This window comes from Protomyctophum parallelum, assembly GCF_964188405.1.
Source record: "Protomyctophum parallelum genome assembly, chromosome: 1".
Lineage (NCBI taxonomy): Eukaryota > Metazoa > Chordata > Actinopteri > Myctophiformes > Myctophidae > Protomyctophum > Protomyctophum parallelum.
Window position 1 is genome coordinate 98,271,586 of NC_139697.1, and position 18,828 is coordinate 98,290,413.

At 44.2% G+C, this 18,828-nt stretch overlaps 1 protein-coding gene across 1 annotated transcript; it reads right to left on the reverse strand.

Moving 5' to 3' along the window:
• Nucleotides 1-1,806: 1,806 nt before the first annotated feature.
• Nucleotides 1,807-16,915, reverse strand: LOC310869839 (lipocalin-like). Its single transcript, XM_083780793.1, has 7 exons — nucleotides 16,808-16,915; nucleotides 14,071-14,182; nucleotides 12,498-12,525; nucleotides 10,707-10,786; nucleotides 9,275-9,388; nucleotides 8,365-8,466; nucleotides 1,807-1,957 (listed from the first exon to the last, which is right to left on the reverse strand). Exons 1-7 carry the CDS (start codon nucleotides 16,910-16,912, stop codon nucleotides 1,938-1,940), a joined length of 561 nt encoding a protein of 186 aa, XP_083636919.1. The 5' UTR covers nucleotides 16,913-16,915; the 3' UTR covers nucleotides 1,807-1,937.
• Nucleotides 16,916-18,828: the final 1,913 nt, after the last annotated feature.

Below are 18,828 nucleotides of genomic sequence, written 5' to 3' on the forward strand. Positions count from 1 at the left end.
ATGCTCTTCTATAACATAGCTTGATAAGTCCAAAGCGTATCGATAACGGGTACTCGATAAGCTTTTATCGGATTTTGTTTTTGGGGTGGGGTCGCGGCCTGAAACGGTTGAGAACAAATGGTGCCAGGTATGGTGTGTGACAACGACAGAACATATATTAAACACTATACTCTTTTTTTTATTTATTTTTTAAAGCTCTGGGTCTTAAGGAATGACTAACGACACAATCTAATTTACATTGCAGACTAGTGAGCACATCATGCTTCTCGTGCACCGTGTATCCATGACGACAAAACGACCGTTAATGTCTGGTTCAGACCATAACGTAGGTTGGTGTCCCATGGAGTCCATATCTGTCTCTCTACCATAACACGGACGTTGCAGTCAGACCTCTGTCTGTTGTACGGCAATAGGCAATAATGGGGATTATGGAATGCAGTATAACTCACTTATCTTAGACATAACATTCTGCCTAACCTTTTTGACCACTTCTTTTTCCCGGCTACACCCAAATGTTGTGACTTTCTCCACAGACTGCATCTCGAGTAACTACCAACAACCGGACTCTTTTATTCCCCTCTTACACACTGAGCTCCTTTTGCCAGCGAAAAAAGGCAAGATCAAGTCTCTCTAAAAATGCAACTTCAGAGGGCTGGTGTTGGTGGTAAAAAAAACAAACTAAAAAACATTTGTACTACGGCTTTTTACATTTATTTCACCTGTGATATTATTTGTTTTGTTTTTTTTGTCTTTATATTTATTTTACCATTTACAACTTGTTGTATAGTTAAGTGTAACTAGCCTTCTATGGGACGTAAATTATTGTTTTGTACACAAATCTGTAAAAAGTGTGTAGATGTAAACACTTGATAAACGCGGAAGAAATCAGAATTGTGTTGTTATGGATGTACTTCAATGTATTTGTTAAGAAAAAGGTAATAAAAAACAAAAGTATTTTACCGGCACGTGAAGCTTGTTATTGGGTGCGTTGATGTGTATAATATACAGTATATGGGTATGGATTGGATGCCCATCAATGATATACAGTGTATCGTTGCTGTAACTCAATTTTTTAGGTTTTTTGGCATAAATCGGTGCTATTGAACACCCTTTACGTTTTTTCGAAAATATTGAAACCCATGGAAAGTAGTAAAAAGTGCTTTGGACTAAACATCTTAACTCCATTGGACCCTCCAAATGTCTGCTAAAGCAACTAACTCCACCACCTCTCCCCCTCTCATTTGTCAGTAATTGACTATATAAAGTCACAACTTGTCACATAGTTTGAAATATACTGGTCAAGGATCGTATGATATTGCATTTACATCTTCCCTCTTTCTTAACGGAAAAACAAAATGTTAGAATATGGAGATACGGTTGTTCTGCCCGACGTGATCCCGTCTTGATAGGTATACCGCATAATAACGTGTTTCAGATTGGGTTAATAAAAATCACATGTTCTGTGACTGATAGGACCCCATAATGTAGCCTACCTGCATTCATTTTCTTTTTATGTTTTTATTGGTAGAAAGTTTCAACAAATTCAAACAGTTGGAACATACCTTTTTTTTCCATTTTCTCCCATACACCATCCCCCCCCCACACACACACACACACACACACAGTTATCGTCATCATTTTTCCCCCTTTAAGACAATATAAAAATAATAATAAAGTACAGACACAAAGAAAAAAAAAAGAACATGTCCCATCTTTTGAGATGGTGATCGAGTGTCTCTGGACTGTTAACTTGAGCCATAGAAAGGCTGCAAGAAGAAGGACGAATCGGGGAGAAAAATGCACAATAATACTAGTAGTATTTTATTACACAAGTTGGGGAAATGATAAATTGGTGGCAGATTGGAGACAACAAATACAGCTGTGTCGTCGAAAAGCTTCAGACAGCATGGCTTCTCTCTGAACACCAGAGAGGAAGGTTAGGCGGCAGGACACTCGTCTAGGAGAAGACAGATTGACATGTGATGTTCAGAGAGTATAATATAACATCATTAACCTGACTCCAAGGGTCTCTTCCATCCGGCGGAGTCAGGTTATAACATCATGCAACACTAATCTAATGATACTAAACTAATACTAGTCAGTCTCTGTTCCATTCTGGTTAAACAGAGTCTGTGTTAATGATACTAATGAAGTCTCTGTTCCATTCTGGTCAAACAGAGTCTGTGTTAATGATGCTAATGAAGGCTCTGTTCCATTCTGGTCAAACAGAGCCAGTGTTAATGATACTAATGAAGGCTCTGTTCCATGCTGGTCAAACAGAGCCAGTGTTAATGATACTAATGAAGGCTCTGTTCCATTATGGTCAAACAGAGCCAGTGTTAATGATACTAATGAAGGCTCTGTTCCATTCTGGTCAAACAGAGCCAGTGTTAATGATACTAATGAAGGCTCTGTTCCATGCTGGTCAAACAGAGTCAGTGTGAATGATACTAATGAAGGCTCTGTTCCATTATGGTCAAACAGAGTCAGTGTTAATGATACTAAATGAAGGCTCTGTTCCATTCTGGTCAAACAGAGTCAGGCCGCTGATATTGTGCATGTTGGCTCACTGGAAAGACTCTTGCTACACAGTGGGTCTCAAAGTGTGGTCCAGAGATCCTCATTGTTCCTTGAGTGGGTTCCAAATGTCCCCTTAGGGGTGTGTAACTCTGAGTGTACACAATGCCAATGGTACCAAATTCACCCATCGTATAATTGTAGTATAACCTGGAATTTCTTTCCAACATGTCAGCTGTGCTTAGAGAGAGCCTATCATTCACAGCCTATACATACCACTTCTGGGGCAGGAATCAGGATAGTGATGTTTTCACAGCCTACATACCGCTTTGGGGCAGGATAGTGATGTTTTCACAGCCTACATACCGCTTTGGGGCAGGATAGTGATGTTTTCACAGCCTACATACCGCTTTGGGGCAGGATAGTGATGTTTTCACAGCCTACAGACCGCTTTGGGGCAGGATAGTGATGTTTTCACAGCCTACATACCGCTTTGGGGCAGGATAGTGATGTTTTCACAGCCTACATACCGCTTTGGGGCAGGATAGTGATGTTTTCATAGCCTACATACCGCTTTGGGGCAGGATAGTGATGTTTTCACAGCCTACATACCGCTTTGGGGCAGGATAGTGATGTTTTCACAGCCTACATACCGCTTTGGGGCAGGATAGTGATGTTTTCACAGCCTACGTACCGCTTTGGGGCAGGATAGTGATGTTTTCACAGCCTACATACCGCTTTGGGGCAGGATAGTGATGTTTTCATAGCCTACATACCGCTTTGGGGCAGGATAGTGATGTTTTCACAGCCTACATACCGCTTTGGGGCAGGATAGTGATGTTTTCACAGCCTACATACCGCTTTGGGGCAGGATAGTGATGTTTTCACAGCCTACATACCGCTTTGGGGCAGGATAGTGATGTTTTCATAGCCTACATACCGCTTTGGGGCAGGATAGTGATGTTTTCACAGCCTACATACCGCTTTGGGGCAGGATAGTGATGTTTTCACAGCCTACATATCGCTTTGGGGCAGGATAGTGATGTTTTCACAGCCTACATATCGCTTTGGGGCAGGAATCAGGATAGTAATGTTTTCACAGCCTACATACCGCTTTGGGGCAGGATAGTGATGTTTTCACAGCCTACATACCACTTTGGGGCAGGATAGTGATGTTTTCATAGCCTACATACCGCTTTGGGGCAGGATAGTGATGTTTTCACAGCCTACATACCGCTTTGGGGCAGGATAGTGATGTTTTCACAGCCTACATACCGCTTTGGGGCAGGATAGTGATGTTTTCACAGCCTACATATCGCTTTGGGGCAGGATAGTGATGTTTTCACAGCCTACATACCGCTTTGGGGCAGGATAGTGATGTTTTCACAGCCTACATACCGCTTTGGGGCAGGATAGTGATGTTTTCACAGCCTACATACCGCTTTGGGGCAGGATAGTGATGTTTTCACAGCCTACATACCGCTTTGGGGCAGGATAGTGATGTTTTCACAGCCTACATACCGCTTTGGGGCAGGATAGTGATGTTTTCACAGCCTACATACCGCTTTGGGGCAGGATAGAGATGTTTTCACAGCCTACATACCGCTTTGGGGCAGGATAGTGATGTTTTCATAGCCTACATACCGCTTTGGGGCAGGATAGTGATGTTTTCACAGCCTACATACCGCTTTGGGGCAGGATAGTGATGTTTTCACAGCCTACATACCGCTTTGGGGCAGGATAGTGATGTTTTCATAGCCTACATACCGCTTTGGGGCAGGATAGTGATGTTTTCACAGCCTACATACCGCTTTGGGGCAGGATAGTGATGTTTTCACAGCCTACATAACGCTTTGGGGCAGGATAGTGATGTTTTCATAGCCTACATACCGCTTTGGGGCAGGATAGTGATGTTTTCACAGCCTACATACCGCTTTGGGGCAGGATAGTGATGTTTTCACAGCCTACATACCGCTTTGGGGCAGGATAGTGATGTTTTCACAGCCTACATACCGCTTTGGGGCAGGATAGTGATGTTTTCACAGCCTACATACCGCTTTGGGGCAGGATAGTGATTTTTCATAGCCTACATACCGCTTTGGGGCAGGATAGTGATGTTTTCACAGCCTACATACCGCTTTGGGGCAGGATAGTGATGTTTTCACAGCCTACATACATAACGCTTTGGGGCAGGATAGTGATGTTTTCACAGCCTACATACCGCTTTGGGGCAGGATAGTGATGTTTTCATAGCCTACATACCGCTTTGGGGCAGGATAGTGATGTTTTCATAGCCTACATACCGCTTTGGGGCAGGATAGTGATGTTTTCACAGCCTACATACCGCTTTGGGGCAGGATAGTGATGTTTTCATAGCCTACATACCGCTTTGGGGCAGGATAGTGATGTTTTCACAGCCTACATAACGCTTTGGGGCAGGATAGTGATGTTTTCACAGCCTACATACCGCTTTGGGGCAGGATAGTGATGTTTTCATAGCCTACATACCGCTTTGGGGCAGGATAGTGATGTTTTCACAGCCTACATACCGCTTTGGGGCAGGATAGTGATGTTTTCACAGCCTACATATCGCTTTGGGGCAGGATAGTGATGTTTTCACAGCCTACATACCGCTTTGGGGCAGGATAGTGATGTTTTCATAGCCTACATACCGCTTTGGGGCAGGATAGTGATGTTTTCACAGCCTACATACCGCTTTGGGGCAGGATAGTGATGTTTTCACAGCCTACATACCGCTTTGGGGCAGGATAGTGATGTTTTCACACAGCCTACATACCGCTTTGGGGCAGGATAGTGATGTTTTCACAGCCTACATACCGCTTTGGGGCAGGATAGTGATGTTTTCACAGCCTACATACCGCTTTGGGGCAGGATAGTGATGTTTTCACAGCCTACATACCGCTTTGGGGCAGGATAGTGATGTTTTCACAGCCTACATACCGCTTTGGGGCAGGATAGTGATGTTTTCACAGCATACATACCGCTTTGGGGCAGGATAGTGATGTTTTCACAGCCTACATACCGCTTTGGGGCAGGATAGTGATGTTTTCACAGCCTACATACCGCTTTGGGGCAGGATAGTGATGTTTTCACAGCCTACATACCGCTTTGGGGCAGGATAGTGATGTTTTCATAGCCTACATACCGCTTTGGGGCAGGATAGTGATGTTTTCATAGCCTACATACCGCTTTGGGGCAGGATAGTGATGTTTTCATAGCCTACATACCGCTTTGGGGCAGGATAGTGATGTTTTCATAGCCTACATACCGCTTTGGGGCAGGATAGTGATGTTTTCATAGCCTACATACCGCTTTGGGGCAGGATAGTGATGTTTTCACAGCCTACGTACCGCTTTGGGGCAGGATAGTGATGTTTTCACAGCCTACGTACCGCTTTGGGGCAGGATAGTGATGTTTTCACAGCCTACATACCGCTTTGGGGCAGGATAGTGATGTTTTCACAGCCTACATACCGCTTTGGGGCAGGATAGTGATGTTTTCACAGCCTACATACCGCTTTGGGGCAGGATAGTGATGTTTTCACAGCCTACATACCGCTTTGGGGCAGGATAGTGATGTTTTCACAGCCTACATACCGCTTTGGGGCAGGATAGTGATGTTTTCATAGCCTACATACCGCTTTGGGGCAGGATAGTGATGTTTTCACAGCCTACATACCGCTTTGGGGCAGGATAGTGATGTTTTCACAGCCTACATACCGCTTTGGGGCAGGATAGTGATGTTTTCATAGCCTACATACCACTTTGGGGCAGGATAGTGATGTTTTCACAGCCTACATACCGCTTTGGGGCAGGATAGTGATGTTTTCACAGCCTACATACCGCTTTGGGGCAGGATAGTGATGTTTTCACAGCCTACATACCGCTTTGGGGCAGGATAGTGATGTTTTCACAGCCTACATACCGCTTTGGGGCAGGATAGTGATGTTTTCACAGCCTACATACCGCTTTGGGGCAGGATAGTGATGTTTTCATAGCCTACATACCGCTTTGGGGCAGGATAGAGATGTTTATACAGCCTACATACCGCTTTGGGGCAGGATAGTGATGTTTTCACAGCCTACATACCGCTTTGGGGCAGGATAGAGATGTTTATACAGCCTACATACCGCTTTGGGGCAGGATAGAGATGTTTATACAGCCTACATACCGCTTTGGGGCAGGATAGTGATGTTTTCACAGCCTACATACCGCTTTGGGGCAGGATAGTGATGTTTTCACAGCCTACATACCGCTTTGGGGCAGGATAGTGATGTTTTCACAGCCTACATACCGCTTTGGGGCAGGATAGTGATGTTTTCACAGCCTACATACCGCTTTGGGGCAGGATAGAGATGTTTTCACACAGCCTACATACCGCTTTGGGGCAGGATAGTGATGTTTTCACAGCCTACATACTGCTTTGGGGCAGGATAGTGATGTTTTCATAGCCTACATACCGCTTTGGGGCAGGATAGTGATGTTTTCACAGCCTACATACCGCTTTGGGGCAGGATAGTGATGTTTTCATAGCCTACATACCGCTTTGGGGCAGGATAGTGATGTTTTCATAGCCTACATACCGCTTTGGGGCAGGATAGTGATGTTTTCACACAGCCTACATACCGCTTTGGGGCAGGATAGTGATGTTTTCACAGCCTACATACCGCTTTGGGGCAGGATAGTGATGTTTTCACAGCCTACATACCGCTTTGGGGCAGGATAGTGATGTTTTCACAGCCTACATACCGCTTTGGGGCAGGATAGTGATGTTTTCACAGCCTACATACCGCTTTGGGGCAGGATAGTGATGTTTTCACAGCCTACATACCGCTTTGGGGCAGGATAGTGATGTTTTCACACAGCCTACATACCGCTTTGGGGCAGGATAGTGATGTTTTCACACAGCCTACATACCGCTTTGGGGCAGGATAGTGATGTTTTCACAGCCTACATACCGCTTTGGGGCAGGATAGTGATGTTTTCACAGCCTACATACCGCTTTGGGGCAGGATAGAGATGTTTTCACAGCCTACATACCGCTTTGGGGCAGGATAGTGATGTTTTCACACAGCCTACATACCGCTTTGGGGCAGGATAGTGATGTTTTCATAGCCTACATACCGCTTTGGGGCAGGATAGAGATGTTTTCACAGCCTACATACCGCTTTGGGGCAGGATAGAGATGTTTTCATAGCCTACATACCGCTTTGGGGCAGGATAGTGATGTTTTCATAGCCTACATACCGCTTTGGGGCAGGATAGTGATGTTTTCACACAGCCTACATACCGCTTTGGGGCAGGATAGTGATGTTTTCACAGCCTACATACCGCTTTGGGGCAGGATAGTGATGTTTTCACAGCCTACATACCGCTTTGGGGCAGCATAGTGATGTTTTCACAGCCTACATACCGCTTTGGGGCAGGATAGTGATGTTTTCACAGCCTACATACCGCTTTGGGGCAGGATAGTGATGTTTTCACACAGCCTACATACCGCTTTGGGGCAGGATAGTGATGTTTTCATAGCCTACATACCGCTTTGGGGCAGGATAGTGATGTTTTCATAGCCTACATACCGCTTTGGGGCAGGATAGTGATGTTTTCACAGCCTACATACCGCTTTGGGGCAGGATAGTGATGTTTTCATAGCCTACATACCGCTTTGGGGCAGGATAGTGATGTTTTCATAGCCTACATACCGCTTTGGGGCAGGATAGTGATGTTTTCATAGCCTACATACCGCTTTGGGGCAGGATAGAGATGTTTTCACACAGCCTACATACCGCTTTGGGGCAGGATAGTGATGTTTTCACAGCCTACATACCGCTTTGGGGCAGGATAGCGATGTTTTCCGCCAGGATTCCAGTGCCCAACGAGAACTGCTGGAACTTGTCCAGCACTTCAGGGGAGACAGTCGGCCTCCGGCCTAGGAGGACAAATGAATACAGAAGATATGCTGTTCAGATCTGTTCAATCTATCGGTTATCCACAGGTAGTTTGAAGCACGATATTCGAATAGTCTATAACTATAACATTGCTACAGCGGTACTGTATGCTTATGTCTCTGGTGGTTCTCAAGGTATGGTCTGGGGACCCCCTCAGGGGTCCTCGAGAGGGGGTCTCCCAGTCCCACGGGGTCCCTCAACTCCCCGGCAAAATGATCAACACTTTAAACACTTATTATACCATATTTTAGTTTTTTAGCTAGCAGATCTACAAGCTCACAGCGCGCCCGTTTGCATAGCAAATGTGTTGTGACTGAGCTTTTGTAGAGCTGCTATTTTTTCACTGGGGTAATTCTTTCTAAACTTGTAGATCTGTCAATTTTTTATGGACCCCTCATTGGGGGTCCCTGGACATGGGCATCTCCTCAAGACGGGGGTCCACGGCCAAATTTAACCCATTTTGGGTGGGAACCCCTTTTGGTGTTAGCATTACGTTATGCTTTAGCTATTGAAAAATAGCAGATCTACAAGCTCATAGCACGCCACCGAGTGGCGCGCTACGAGCTTGTAGGTCTGCTTTTTTTTTTTTTAATCTAAGAACGACTGACATTTTTAGAATCTGATCTCAGGTCAGAATGGGTTAATCAGACCAGTGTGTGTCCAGTGGAAACCTCGTATGAATCTGATCTCAGGTCAGAATGGGTTAAATGTTTGAGAACCACGTACAGTACACACGTGACATGAACACGCAGACACAGATGAAATAATGCACGTTTAATAGCAGCCTACTGTATAGTTTGTTGAGAACGGTGGAAAGGCCTCCTTTGGTCTTGACGGTGTGAATGAGGGCATACTCGTCATAGTTGACATCGACCACGTTCATGACGTTATCGTTGTTCCAACCTGCAGGGGCGGAGTGGAAAGATAAATGATAAGTGTACATAACAATAACATCATGTCTCTTATGAATTAATCCCTTTTGGGGGCGGGAACCCCTTTTGGTGTTAGCATTATATGTTATGCTTTAGCTATTGAAAAATAGCAGATCTACAAGCTCATAGCGCGACACTCGGTGGCGCGCTACGAGCTTGTAGGTCTGCTGTTTTTGAAAAATCGAAGAACGACTGACATAGAAACATGGCTTTTTCGGAAAACTGTCAGGATGTAGAAGAATTTTTTTTAATCTGATCTCAGGTCAGAATGGGTTAAAGTTAAACCCTTGTGACTGACTGCTGGCTCAGTTTAAATGATCCGGGACCATGATTGGGACCTTAGAGTTACTAAGTGGAGTTTTTACACAGATGAGACATTATATGCACAGTGCAGATTAAGATCTCTTTTAACCTCATTAGCCCTGATGGCATATATCCCTATATTCACAGCAATAGGCTACTCTTTAGAATCATTTATACACAAAATGTGTGCATCCTGATTCCTCATGGGCGTCATTCTAAACATTCTCCCTCCTTTTCCCGTTGTAAATGTAAAGGAGGAAATGGTACTCGATGCCTAGTGATCTCATGTTTTATCTGAAATAGGAAAATGCTTGGTTAAGAGGCATCTGAAGAGGGTTTATGAAATCGAATAACAAGAAAGCTTATACTCATCAATTCTTACAACTGCAGTACACGAATTAGGCCAGGAGAGGGTGCTGTATAACAACACATGGGGAGTTGGGGAACCATTTTTAAAGTGAACAGTGATTGTGTGTGTGTTTGTTTGATTGATTGAAATATTTATTAACAGTTTGCAGAATTTACAGTACATTTCAAGCACAAACTCAATACAAAGACTGTTAACTGTGAGTGGACGACCCAATTAAGCATTACACTTGTTTACAACAGGGTCCACATTGTTCAATTCATCAAAACATTTAGAGACATACAAATAGACATTTCTTGTAGCTAAAGAACAGAACAGGAATTCATCATAAAGGAAGCAAAAAGGGAAAAGATACATATACAGTGAGGGGAAAGGGGGGGGGGGGGGTGGGGGGGATTCAGATCTTACAGAGGCCAGTTTCGAATTGCAGCCATCCGTAGGTGCCCTTTGAGAGCGGTTTTGAAGGAGTCAAGGGATTCACATGTCTTAATGACTGTTGGTAGGGCGTGGGTGTGTGTGTGTGTGTGTGTGTGTGTGTGTGTGTGTGTGTGTGTGTGTGTGTGTGTGTGTGTGTGTGTGTGTGTGTGTGTGTGTGTGTGTGTGTGGCGCGTCGACTCACGCTCGCTCCTGAACATGAACTTCCCGGGTACATTAGTCTTCTTGCCCTGGTGGGTCATTCTCCAGCAAGAGCCGTCAGCACTGAGTGGAGAGGAGAGGGGGTCACTGTCTGGAAGAGTGGGCACCTGGGCACCATTTCAATAGGAGAGGGGGTCACTGGAAGAGTGGGCACCTGGGCACCCTTTCAATTTGATTTATTTACGTTTAACTTTATTTAGGCCTATGTATATATATTTTTTTACATTACTTTATAAATGGTGGTTGTTGCCCCCCCCCCATGGGGGCGGTTGGCTTTTAAACTTTAATACCTTCTGGCTTCTGACTGTAGTTTGTAATCATCTCTCTTATCATGATATGATGACTCGCTGTATGGCTGTAGTGCATGTGTGTGAGCTGCTGTACTACCTAAATAACTCATTTTTAGGGGTTAGGGCATTGTAAAAACGTTAAATTAACAAAATAAAGGTTAAAAAAATCGTGCGCGCACACTGCGCGTGCGCGCGGGTGTCGTTGGCCAAGCAGTCGCACCCCCCCAACCTTACTACTACTTTGTACTACTAGGACTAAGACTAAAAAAATATGTTAAAATAATAATAATAATAATAAGTTTGATGATAAATTTATAATAATTATATAATAATATAATAAATTAATAATTTACATTTGAGGGATATTTGAGGGACATTTGAGTCCAGAATCTTTTAATTTGTGTGAATTTCAGCCTCTGTGGGGGGTATTTATATGCAAATATCATGACCAATGGCATTGAAATGGCATTGCAATGAACATCACTGATGACGTTTTGGTGAAAAAATAACAGAAATAAATTATAATAATTAAGTAATTAATTAAAATATAAGTTGTTGCTATAAAGCAACGCTGGGTCTTAGAGGGTTAGACTGGCATACTCCATGTCCAGACCTACTTTAGACTGGTATACTCCATGTCCAGACTTACTTTAGACTGGCATACTCCATGTCCAGACCTACTTTAGACTGGCATACTCCATGTCCAGACCTACTTTAGACTGGCATACTCCATGTCCAGACCTACTTTAGACTGGCATACTCCATGTCCAGACTTACTTTAGACTGGCATACTCCATGTCCAGACCTACTTTAGACTGGTATACTCCATGTCCAGACCTACTTTAGACTGGCATACTCCATGTCCAGACTTACTTTAGACTGGCATACTCCATGTCCAGACCTACTTTAGACTGGCATACTCCATGTCCAGACTTACTTTAGACTGGCATACTCCATGTCCAGACTTACTTTAGACTGGCATACTCCATGTCCAGACCTACTTTAGACTGGCATACTCCATGTCCAGACCTACTTTAGACTGGCATACTCCATGTCCAGACCTACTTTAGACTGGCATACTCCATGTCCAGACCTACTTTAGACTGGCATACTCCATGTCCAGACCTACTTTAGACTGGCATACTCCATGTCCAGACTTACTTTAGACTGGCATACTCCATGTCCAGACTTACTTTAGACTGGTATACTCCATGTCCAGACCTACTTTAGACTGGCATACTCCATGTCCAGACCTAGTACTTTAGACTGGAATACTCCATGTCCAGACCTACTTTAGACTGGAATACTCCATGTCCAGAATTACTTTAGACTGGCATACTCCATGTCCAGACCTACTTTAGACTGGCATACTCCATGTCCAGACCTACTTTAGACTGGCATACTCCATGTCCAGACCTACTTTAGACTGGTATACTCCATGTCCAGACTTACTTTAGACTGGAATACTCCATGTCCAGACCTACTTTAGACTGGCATACTCCATGTCCAGACCTACTTTAGACTGGCATACTCCATGTCCAGACCTACTTTAGACTGGCATACTCCATGTCCAGACCTACTTTAGACTGGCATACTCCATGTCCAGACCTACTTTAGACTGGCATACTCCATGTCCAGACCTACTTTAGACTGGCATACTCCATGTCCAGACCTACTTTAGACTGGCATACTCCATGTCCAGACCTACTTTAGACTGGCATACTCCATGTCCAGACTTACTTTAGACTGGCATACTCCATGTCCAGACCTACTTTAGACTGGCATACTCCATGTCCAGACCTACTTTAGACTGGCATACTCCATGTCCAGACTTACTTTAGACTGGCATACTCCATGTCCAGACTTACTTTAGACTGGCATACTCCATGTCCAGACTTACTTTAGACTGGCATACTCCATGTCCAGACTTACTTTAGACTGGCATACTCCATGTCCAGACTTACTTTAGACTGGCATACTCCATGTCCAGACTTACTTTAGACTGGTATACTCCATGTCCAGACTTACTTTAGACTGGTATACTCCATGTCCAGACTTACTTTAGACTGGCATACTCCATGTCCAGACCTACTTTAGACTGGCATACTCCATGTCCAGACTTACTTTAGACTGGAATACTCCATGTCCAGACTTACTTTAGACTGGAATACTCCATGTCCAGACTTACTTTAGACTGGTATACTCCATGTCCAGACCTAGTACTTTAGACTGGAATACTCCATGTCCAGACCTACTTTAGACTGGCATACTCCATGTCCAGACTTACTTTAGACTGGTATACTCCATGTCCAGACTTACTTTAGACTGGCATACTCCATGTCCAGACCTACTTTAGACTGGCATACTCCATGTCCAGACCTACTTTAGACTGGCATACTCCATGTCCAGACCTACTTTAGACTGGTATACTCCATGTCCAGACCTAGTACTTTAGACTGGAATACTCCATGTCCAGACCTAGTACTTTAGACTGGCATACTCCATGTCCAGACTTACTTTAGACTGGTATACTCCATGTCCAGACTTACTTTAGACTGGCATACTCCATGTCCAGACCTACTTTAGACTGGCATACTCCATGTCCAGACCTACTTTAGACTGGCATACTCCATGTCCAGACCTACTTTAGACTGGCATACTCCATGTCCAGACTTACTTTAGACTGGCATACTCCATGTCCAGACCTACTTTAGACTGGCATACTCCATGTCCAGACTTACTTTAGACTGGCATACTCCGTGTCCAGACCTACTTTAGACTGGCATACTCCATGTCCAGACTTACTTTAGACTGGCATACTCCGTGTCCAGACCTACTTTAGACTGGCATACTCCGTGTCCAGACCTACTTTAGACTGGCATACTCCATGTCCAGACTTACTTTAGACTGGCATACTCCGTGTCCAGACCTACTTTAGACTGGCATACTCCATGTCCAGACCTACTTTAGACTGGTATACTCCATGTCCAGACCTACTTTAGACTGGTATACTCCATGTCCAGACCTACTTTAGACTGGCATACTCCGTGTCCAGACCTCCGTCACCGGTTGGCTTCAGGATGGCAGTGCCCATGGTCATGCTGCCCCTGTGGTTGACGAACCACTGGGCGTTGGTGGCAAAGCCGATCATGTACCACTTCCCTGATACCTGGGGACGAGGAGGGGAAAAAAACACATGTTATGGCCGGGGAAAACCTGGTTTAATTCCACTTCTAGTTCTCTGAGACCTGGAGACGAGGAGGGGAAAAACACATGTTATGGCCGGGGAAAACCTGGTTTAATTCCACTTCTAGTTCTCTGAGACCTGGGGACGAGGAGGGGAAAAACACATGTTACGGCCGGGGAAAACCTGGTTTAATTCCACTTCTAGTTCTCTGAGACCTGGGGACGAGGAGGGGAAAAACACATGTTACGGCCGGGGAAAACCTGGTTTAATTCCACTTCTCTGAGACCCATGGGGACGAGGAGGGGAAAAAACACATGTTATGGCCGGGGAAAACCTGGTTTAATTCCACTTATCTGAGACCTGGGGACGAGGAGGGGAAAAAACACATGTTATGGCCGGGGAAAACCTGGTTTAATTCCACTTCTCTGAGACCCATGGGGATGAGGAGGGGGAAAAAACACATGTTATGGCCGGGGAAAACCTGGTTTAATTCCACTTCTCTGAGACCTGGGGACGAGGAGGGGAAAAAACACATGTTATGGCCGGGGAAAACCTGGTTTAATTCCACTTCTCTGAGACCCATGGGGACGAGGAGGGGGGAAAAACACATGTTATGGCCGGGGAAAACCTGGTTTAATTCCACTTCTCTGAGACCTGGGGACGAGGAGGGGAAAAAACACATGTTATGGCCGGGGAAAACCTGGTTTAATTCCACTTCTCTGAGACCTGGAGACGAGGGAATGAGGAAAATCACCACCTGACGAGGAAACACCTGGTTTAATTCCACTTCCCTGACCTGACACAGGCTGCATGATGTGGAAGAAAAAACAACCGATCGTAATTTCACTTCCCTGACACCTGTGCGTGTCTGTGTGGAGTGGAGTAGCCTACTGGAGTTGGACGAGGAAACGAACTGGTTTAATTTAGTCTATAGGGTAGGGTAGGTAAGATATATAGGCTACTAAACTCCAACTTCACTTCAGCAACATATTATTAGCACAGTACACAGAGTCATCTAGTAAGAGAGTAATGACACTCCCGTTGACTGTAACAATGGAATGCGGAAGTGCTCATTCTATCTCATTGGAATAGTTCCAGCCATAGGAGCAATGTTTGGAACTATCGCCCATAATTAGGCACCCGCTTTGCGGCGAGATCAAAGCGTGTCACCACTCTCTTACTGTACATTACTCTGCCTGTACAATATAATGTCATACAATATACACGAGTCGACAGTTGACAGTCTCACGTAGGCTACGGGTCACTTAATTGGCGCGGCGCAATGGATGCGTAAAAGCGCACACCATTTCCCCTGGACAACAACATCATGGACAGGCTGAAGAGAACGGACGGCTGTGGGGAGGAGGAGGAGGATGGAGGAAAAGAAAGACGCACAGCACAGCTGGAGGAGAGGTAGGCCATTTATTTACCACCCCCCCCCCCCCCCCCCCCTCCCTCGATATTATAAATTGCTCTCTTACTCAGAGTGGGCGTCGTTTCATGAACTTGTTTCTATATTATACTTATTATATTATGCGTGTGTTTTTATTTTTGTTCTCTTTTACCACGCTTTGTTTCGATTCCGTGGATGATTGATTGATTGATTGATTGATTGATTAGCTGCCGGTGTCTCCTTTGCGGTTGATTGATGTCAGGCTTGTCAGCTGTGTCTGTCAGTCAGTGAGTAGTCTCTCAAGACAGACTGTTGCATCGCGTCAACAGGGGAGGCGCTGTTTTCCCCAATATTTGACGATGGGATTCTCAGATTGGTCAGTGAAACCCAGCTGTGCTTTGAGCTAAAGGGGCTTGATATTTTCTGTTGACTGTTCGTTTTACGTTTCCCTTTCAGTTATTCATTTTAAGTTTCAGTAGGCCTATATACACAACATTGTTTAGACCTTCATTGGGCTATTTTTAGTAAATTACACATCATAGTTAATGGGCTAATAAGCTTTTTTTTTATTGATTGAAATATTTATTAACAGTTTGTAGAATTACAGTACATTTCAAGCACAAACTCAATACAAAGACTGTTAACTGTGAGTGGACGACCCAATTAAGCATTACACTTGTTTACAACAGGGTCCACCATGTTCAATTCATCAAAACATTTAGAGACATACAAACATTTAGAGACGTACAAATAGACATTTCTATGTAGCTAAAGAACAGAACAGGAATTAGCTCATGTCTCTTATGTTTGAATTTATTGGGAATAAGTTAATATACACTAACACTTCAGTGAATAGCTTTTTGTTATGGGGGGGGGGGGGGTAATGTGGGCTGTAGCTTACTGTAACAACAATAATGCATATAATATAAATAATTCAACTGATGATATTAACACTTACTAGTTAATATAATTATTTACGTTATGGGGGGGGGGGGGGGGTAATGTAGGCTGCATGGATACTTTGTGGTTACAATACACATCACAATAACAAATGGTAGCCTACAGACAAAAACAATAATGTAAAAAAAACAAAAAAAAAACAATAATGCAAATAATATAATGATGATATTAATTGTATTTGTAATAATAATAATAATAATACATATTATTAAACAATAGATATAGTTGTGTATAATCGTCTCTTAAAGTCTTACCCCCTGTAAATTGAAGTCTGCCTGAGGTTGCACCTCGGCAGCGGTGGTCGTATACACAGCCAAGGAGCAGAGCATGGCTCCCATCATCCCCAGCAGTATCCTCATCTTCTCGTCTGGAGGAGGTAGAAATCTCAGATCAATCGTGAAATTAAATGAACCTGGATGGGGATGTTGATGACCTAGGTTTATGTTTCGCTGCCAGGGTCCCGGGACACGCACCCTTTTATATAGTGGAGAATGAGGGTTGTTGCATAATAAAGTTACCCCCCCTCCCACGCCCCCCCCCCCCCTTCCCCCACCACCACCACCACCACACACCCACTAGCATTTTCCCTCCCAACAACATCCCACGTCCCAGCAGAGCGCTGGAGGCCATGCTGGGAATGGGATGAGTTGAAACAGGAGAGACCGTTGGGTTTGCAGCAGCAAACAGGTGCTCTGGCTGTTCCTGACCCCGCCAGAGCTAAGGATAACATCACCGCTCTCACTCCACTCTTCCATTTTATACCTCCACAATTAAGATATTGAGATTATAGATTGTCAAACGATAATTTTTTTGGTCCATGAAAAATATTTATAGTCTGTATAGTTGCTGAACATGAAATGTGGCACCTTGGGAGCCAGCTGTGGCTTTAAACAGACGACATTAAACCTCTCATAAGGAGGTCTCTCTCTATATTAGCAACAATAGCATGAGAGTAACACAACATGAATTTGGACAGCCAACTAGTGCTGCACCATTCTTGCTCAAATTTAAGAATTGTGGTATAGGTGTCTGAATCTATAGATTGCGACCTTGTGCAGCACAACACAGCACAGCACATATCCTATCTGTGGTTGTGTCTCTGTCTCTGTCTCTGTCTCTGTCTCTCTGTCTCTGTCTCTGTCTCTGTCTCTGTCTCTGTCTCTGTCTCTGTCTCTGTCTCTGTCTCTGTCTCTGTCTCTCTCTCTCTCTCTCTCTCTCTCTCTCTCTCTCTTCTCATGCATGCTACCATCACTCCCGTCTTCCATATCGTTGCGTCAAACAAAACCATATCAGTCGGTTTAGTACACAACAAAGCCTGTTCGGGGGCATTCTGTGGGCAGACACCAGAGAATCAAACTCAACTGTCAGCACTTACAATAGTAACAACCACACATCCCGTGTGTGTGTGTGTGTGTGTGTGTGTGTGTGTGTGTGCGTGCCGTGCGTGCGTGCGCTGATTGATAGATATATGCTTTGTTTTGCAACGGAACCGTCATTTAACTTTCATATTTTTTAACCACCAGTCATGGCTATTTTGAATAGTCCTGTGAAGTTTCAGAAACAGTGCATTGTGACTCAGGCCAAGCACACAACAACAGACCTAGCAGTTTGACTCCATTGTGCTGCAGACAGACAATGCTGCTGCGCTGGTATGTCTCTCTAGACTCTGCGAGTATTGTTTCATATCACTCATTCATGTATATGCCGTACGGCGTACGCGCAGTGTTGTCAAAGTTACTCTTAAACAGTAATTTATTACGTATTACTTTAAAAAAAAGTTATATAGTTACACTACTTATTACTCCCTGCCAAAAGTAACTAGTTATTACTTTACTTATTACTTTTTTCTCGCCCCCAGTAATTGCATCCAAGAGTCCTTACTTTGCATTTTCAACATTAGCAGTCCCCCCCCCCCCCCTAATCTGCAGTTTATTTAACTCTGTAAAGTGTACTGTATATACTGTATATAGTGTACAACTGTACACCACACCTTCTTCCTACATGCACAACTTGCAGAGGACAATAATGTTCATTTCATCTTTATCGCGGACATACTCAAAATAATGTGAATACTTCCAAGTAGTGAATGAAGTGCTTTGTTTGTGGTGCCGGAGCTTCCTCCATGTTTAGTTTGTTTACTTCTCTTGCAGTTTAACACCACGAGACACACAGTAGTTTGCACCGAGTGCCGCCCTACAAGCTTGTAGATCTGCTATTTTTTTTTATGTGGCGGTCCCTGGAACTACATATTTTCAGATGGAGGTCATATATTTGT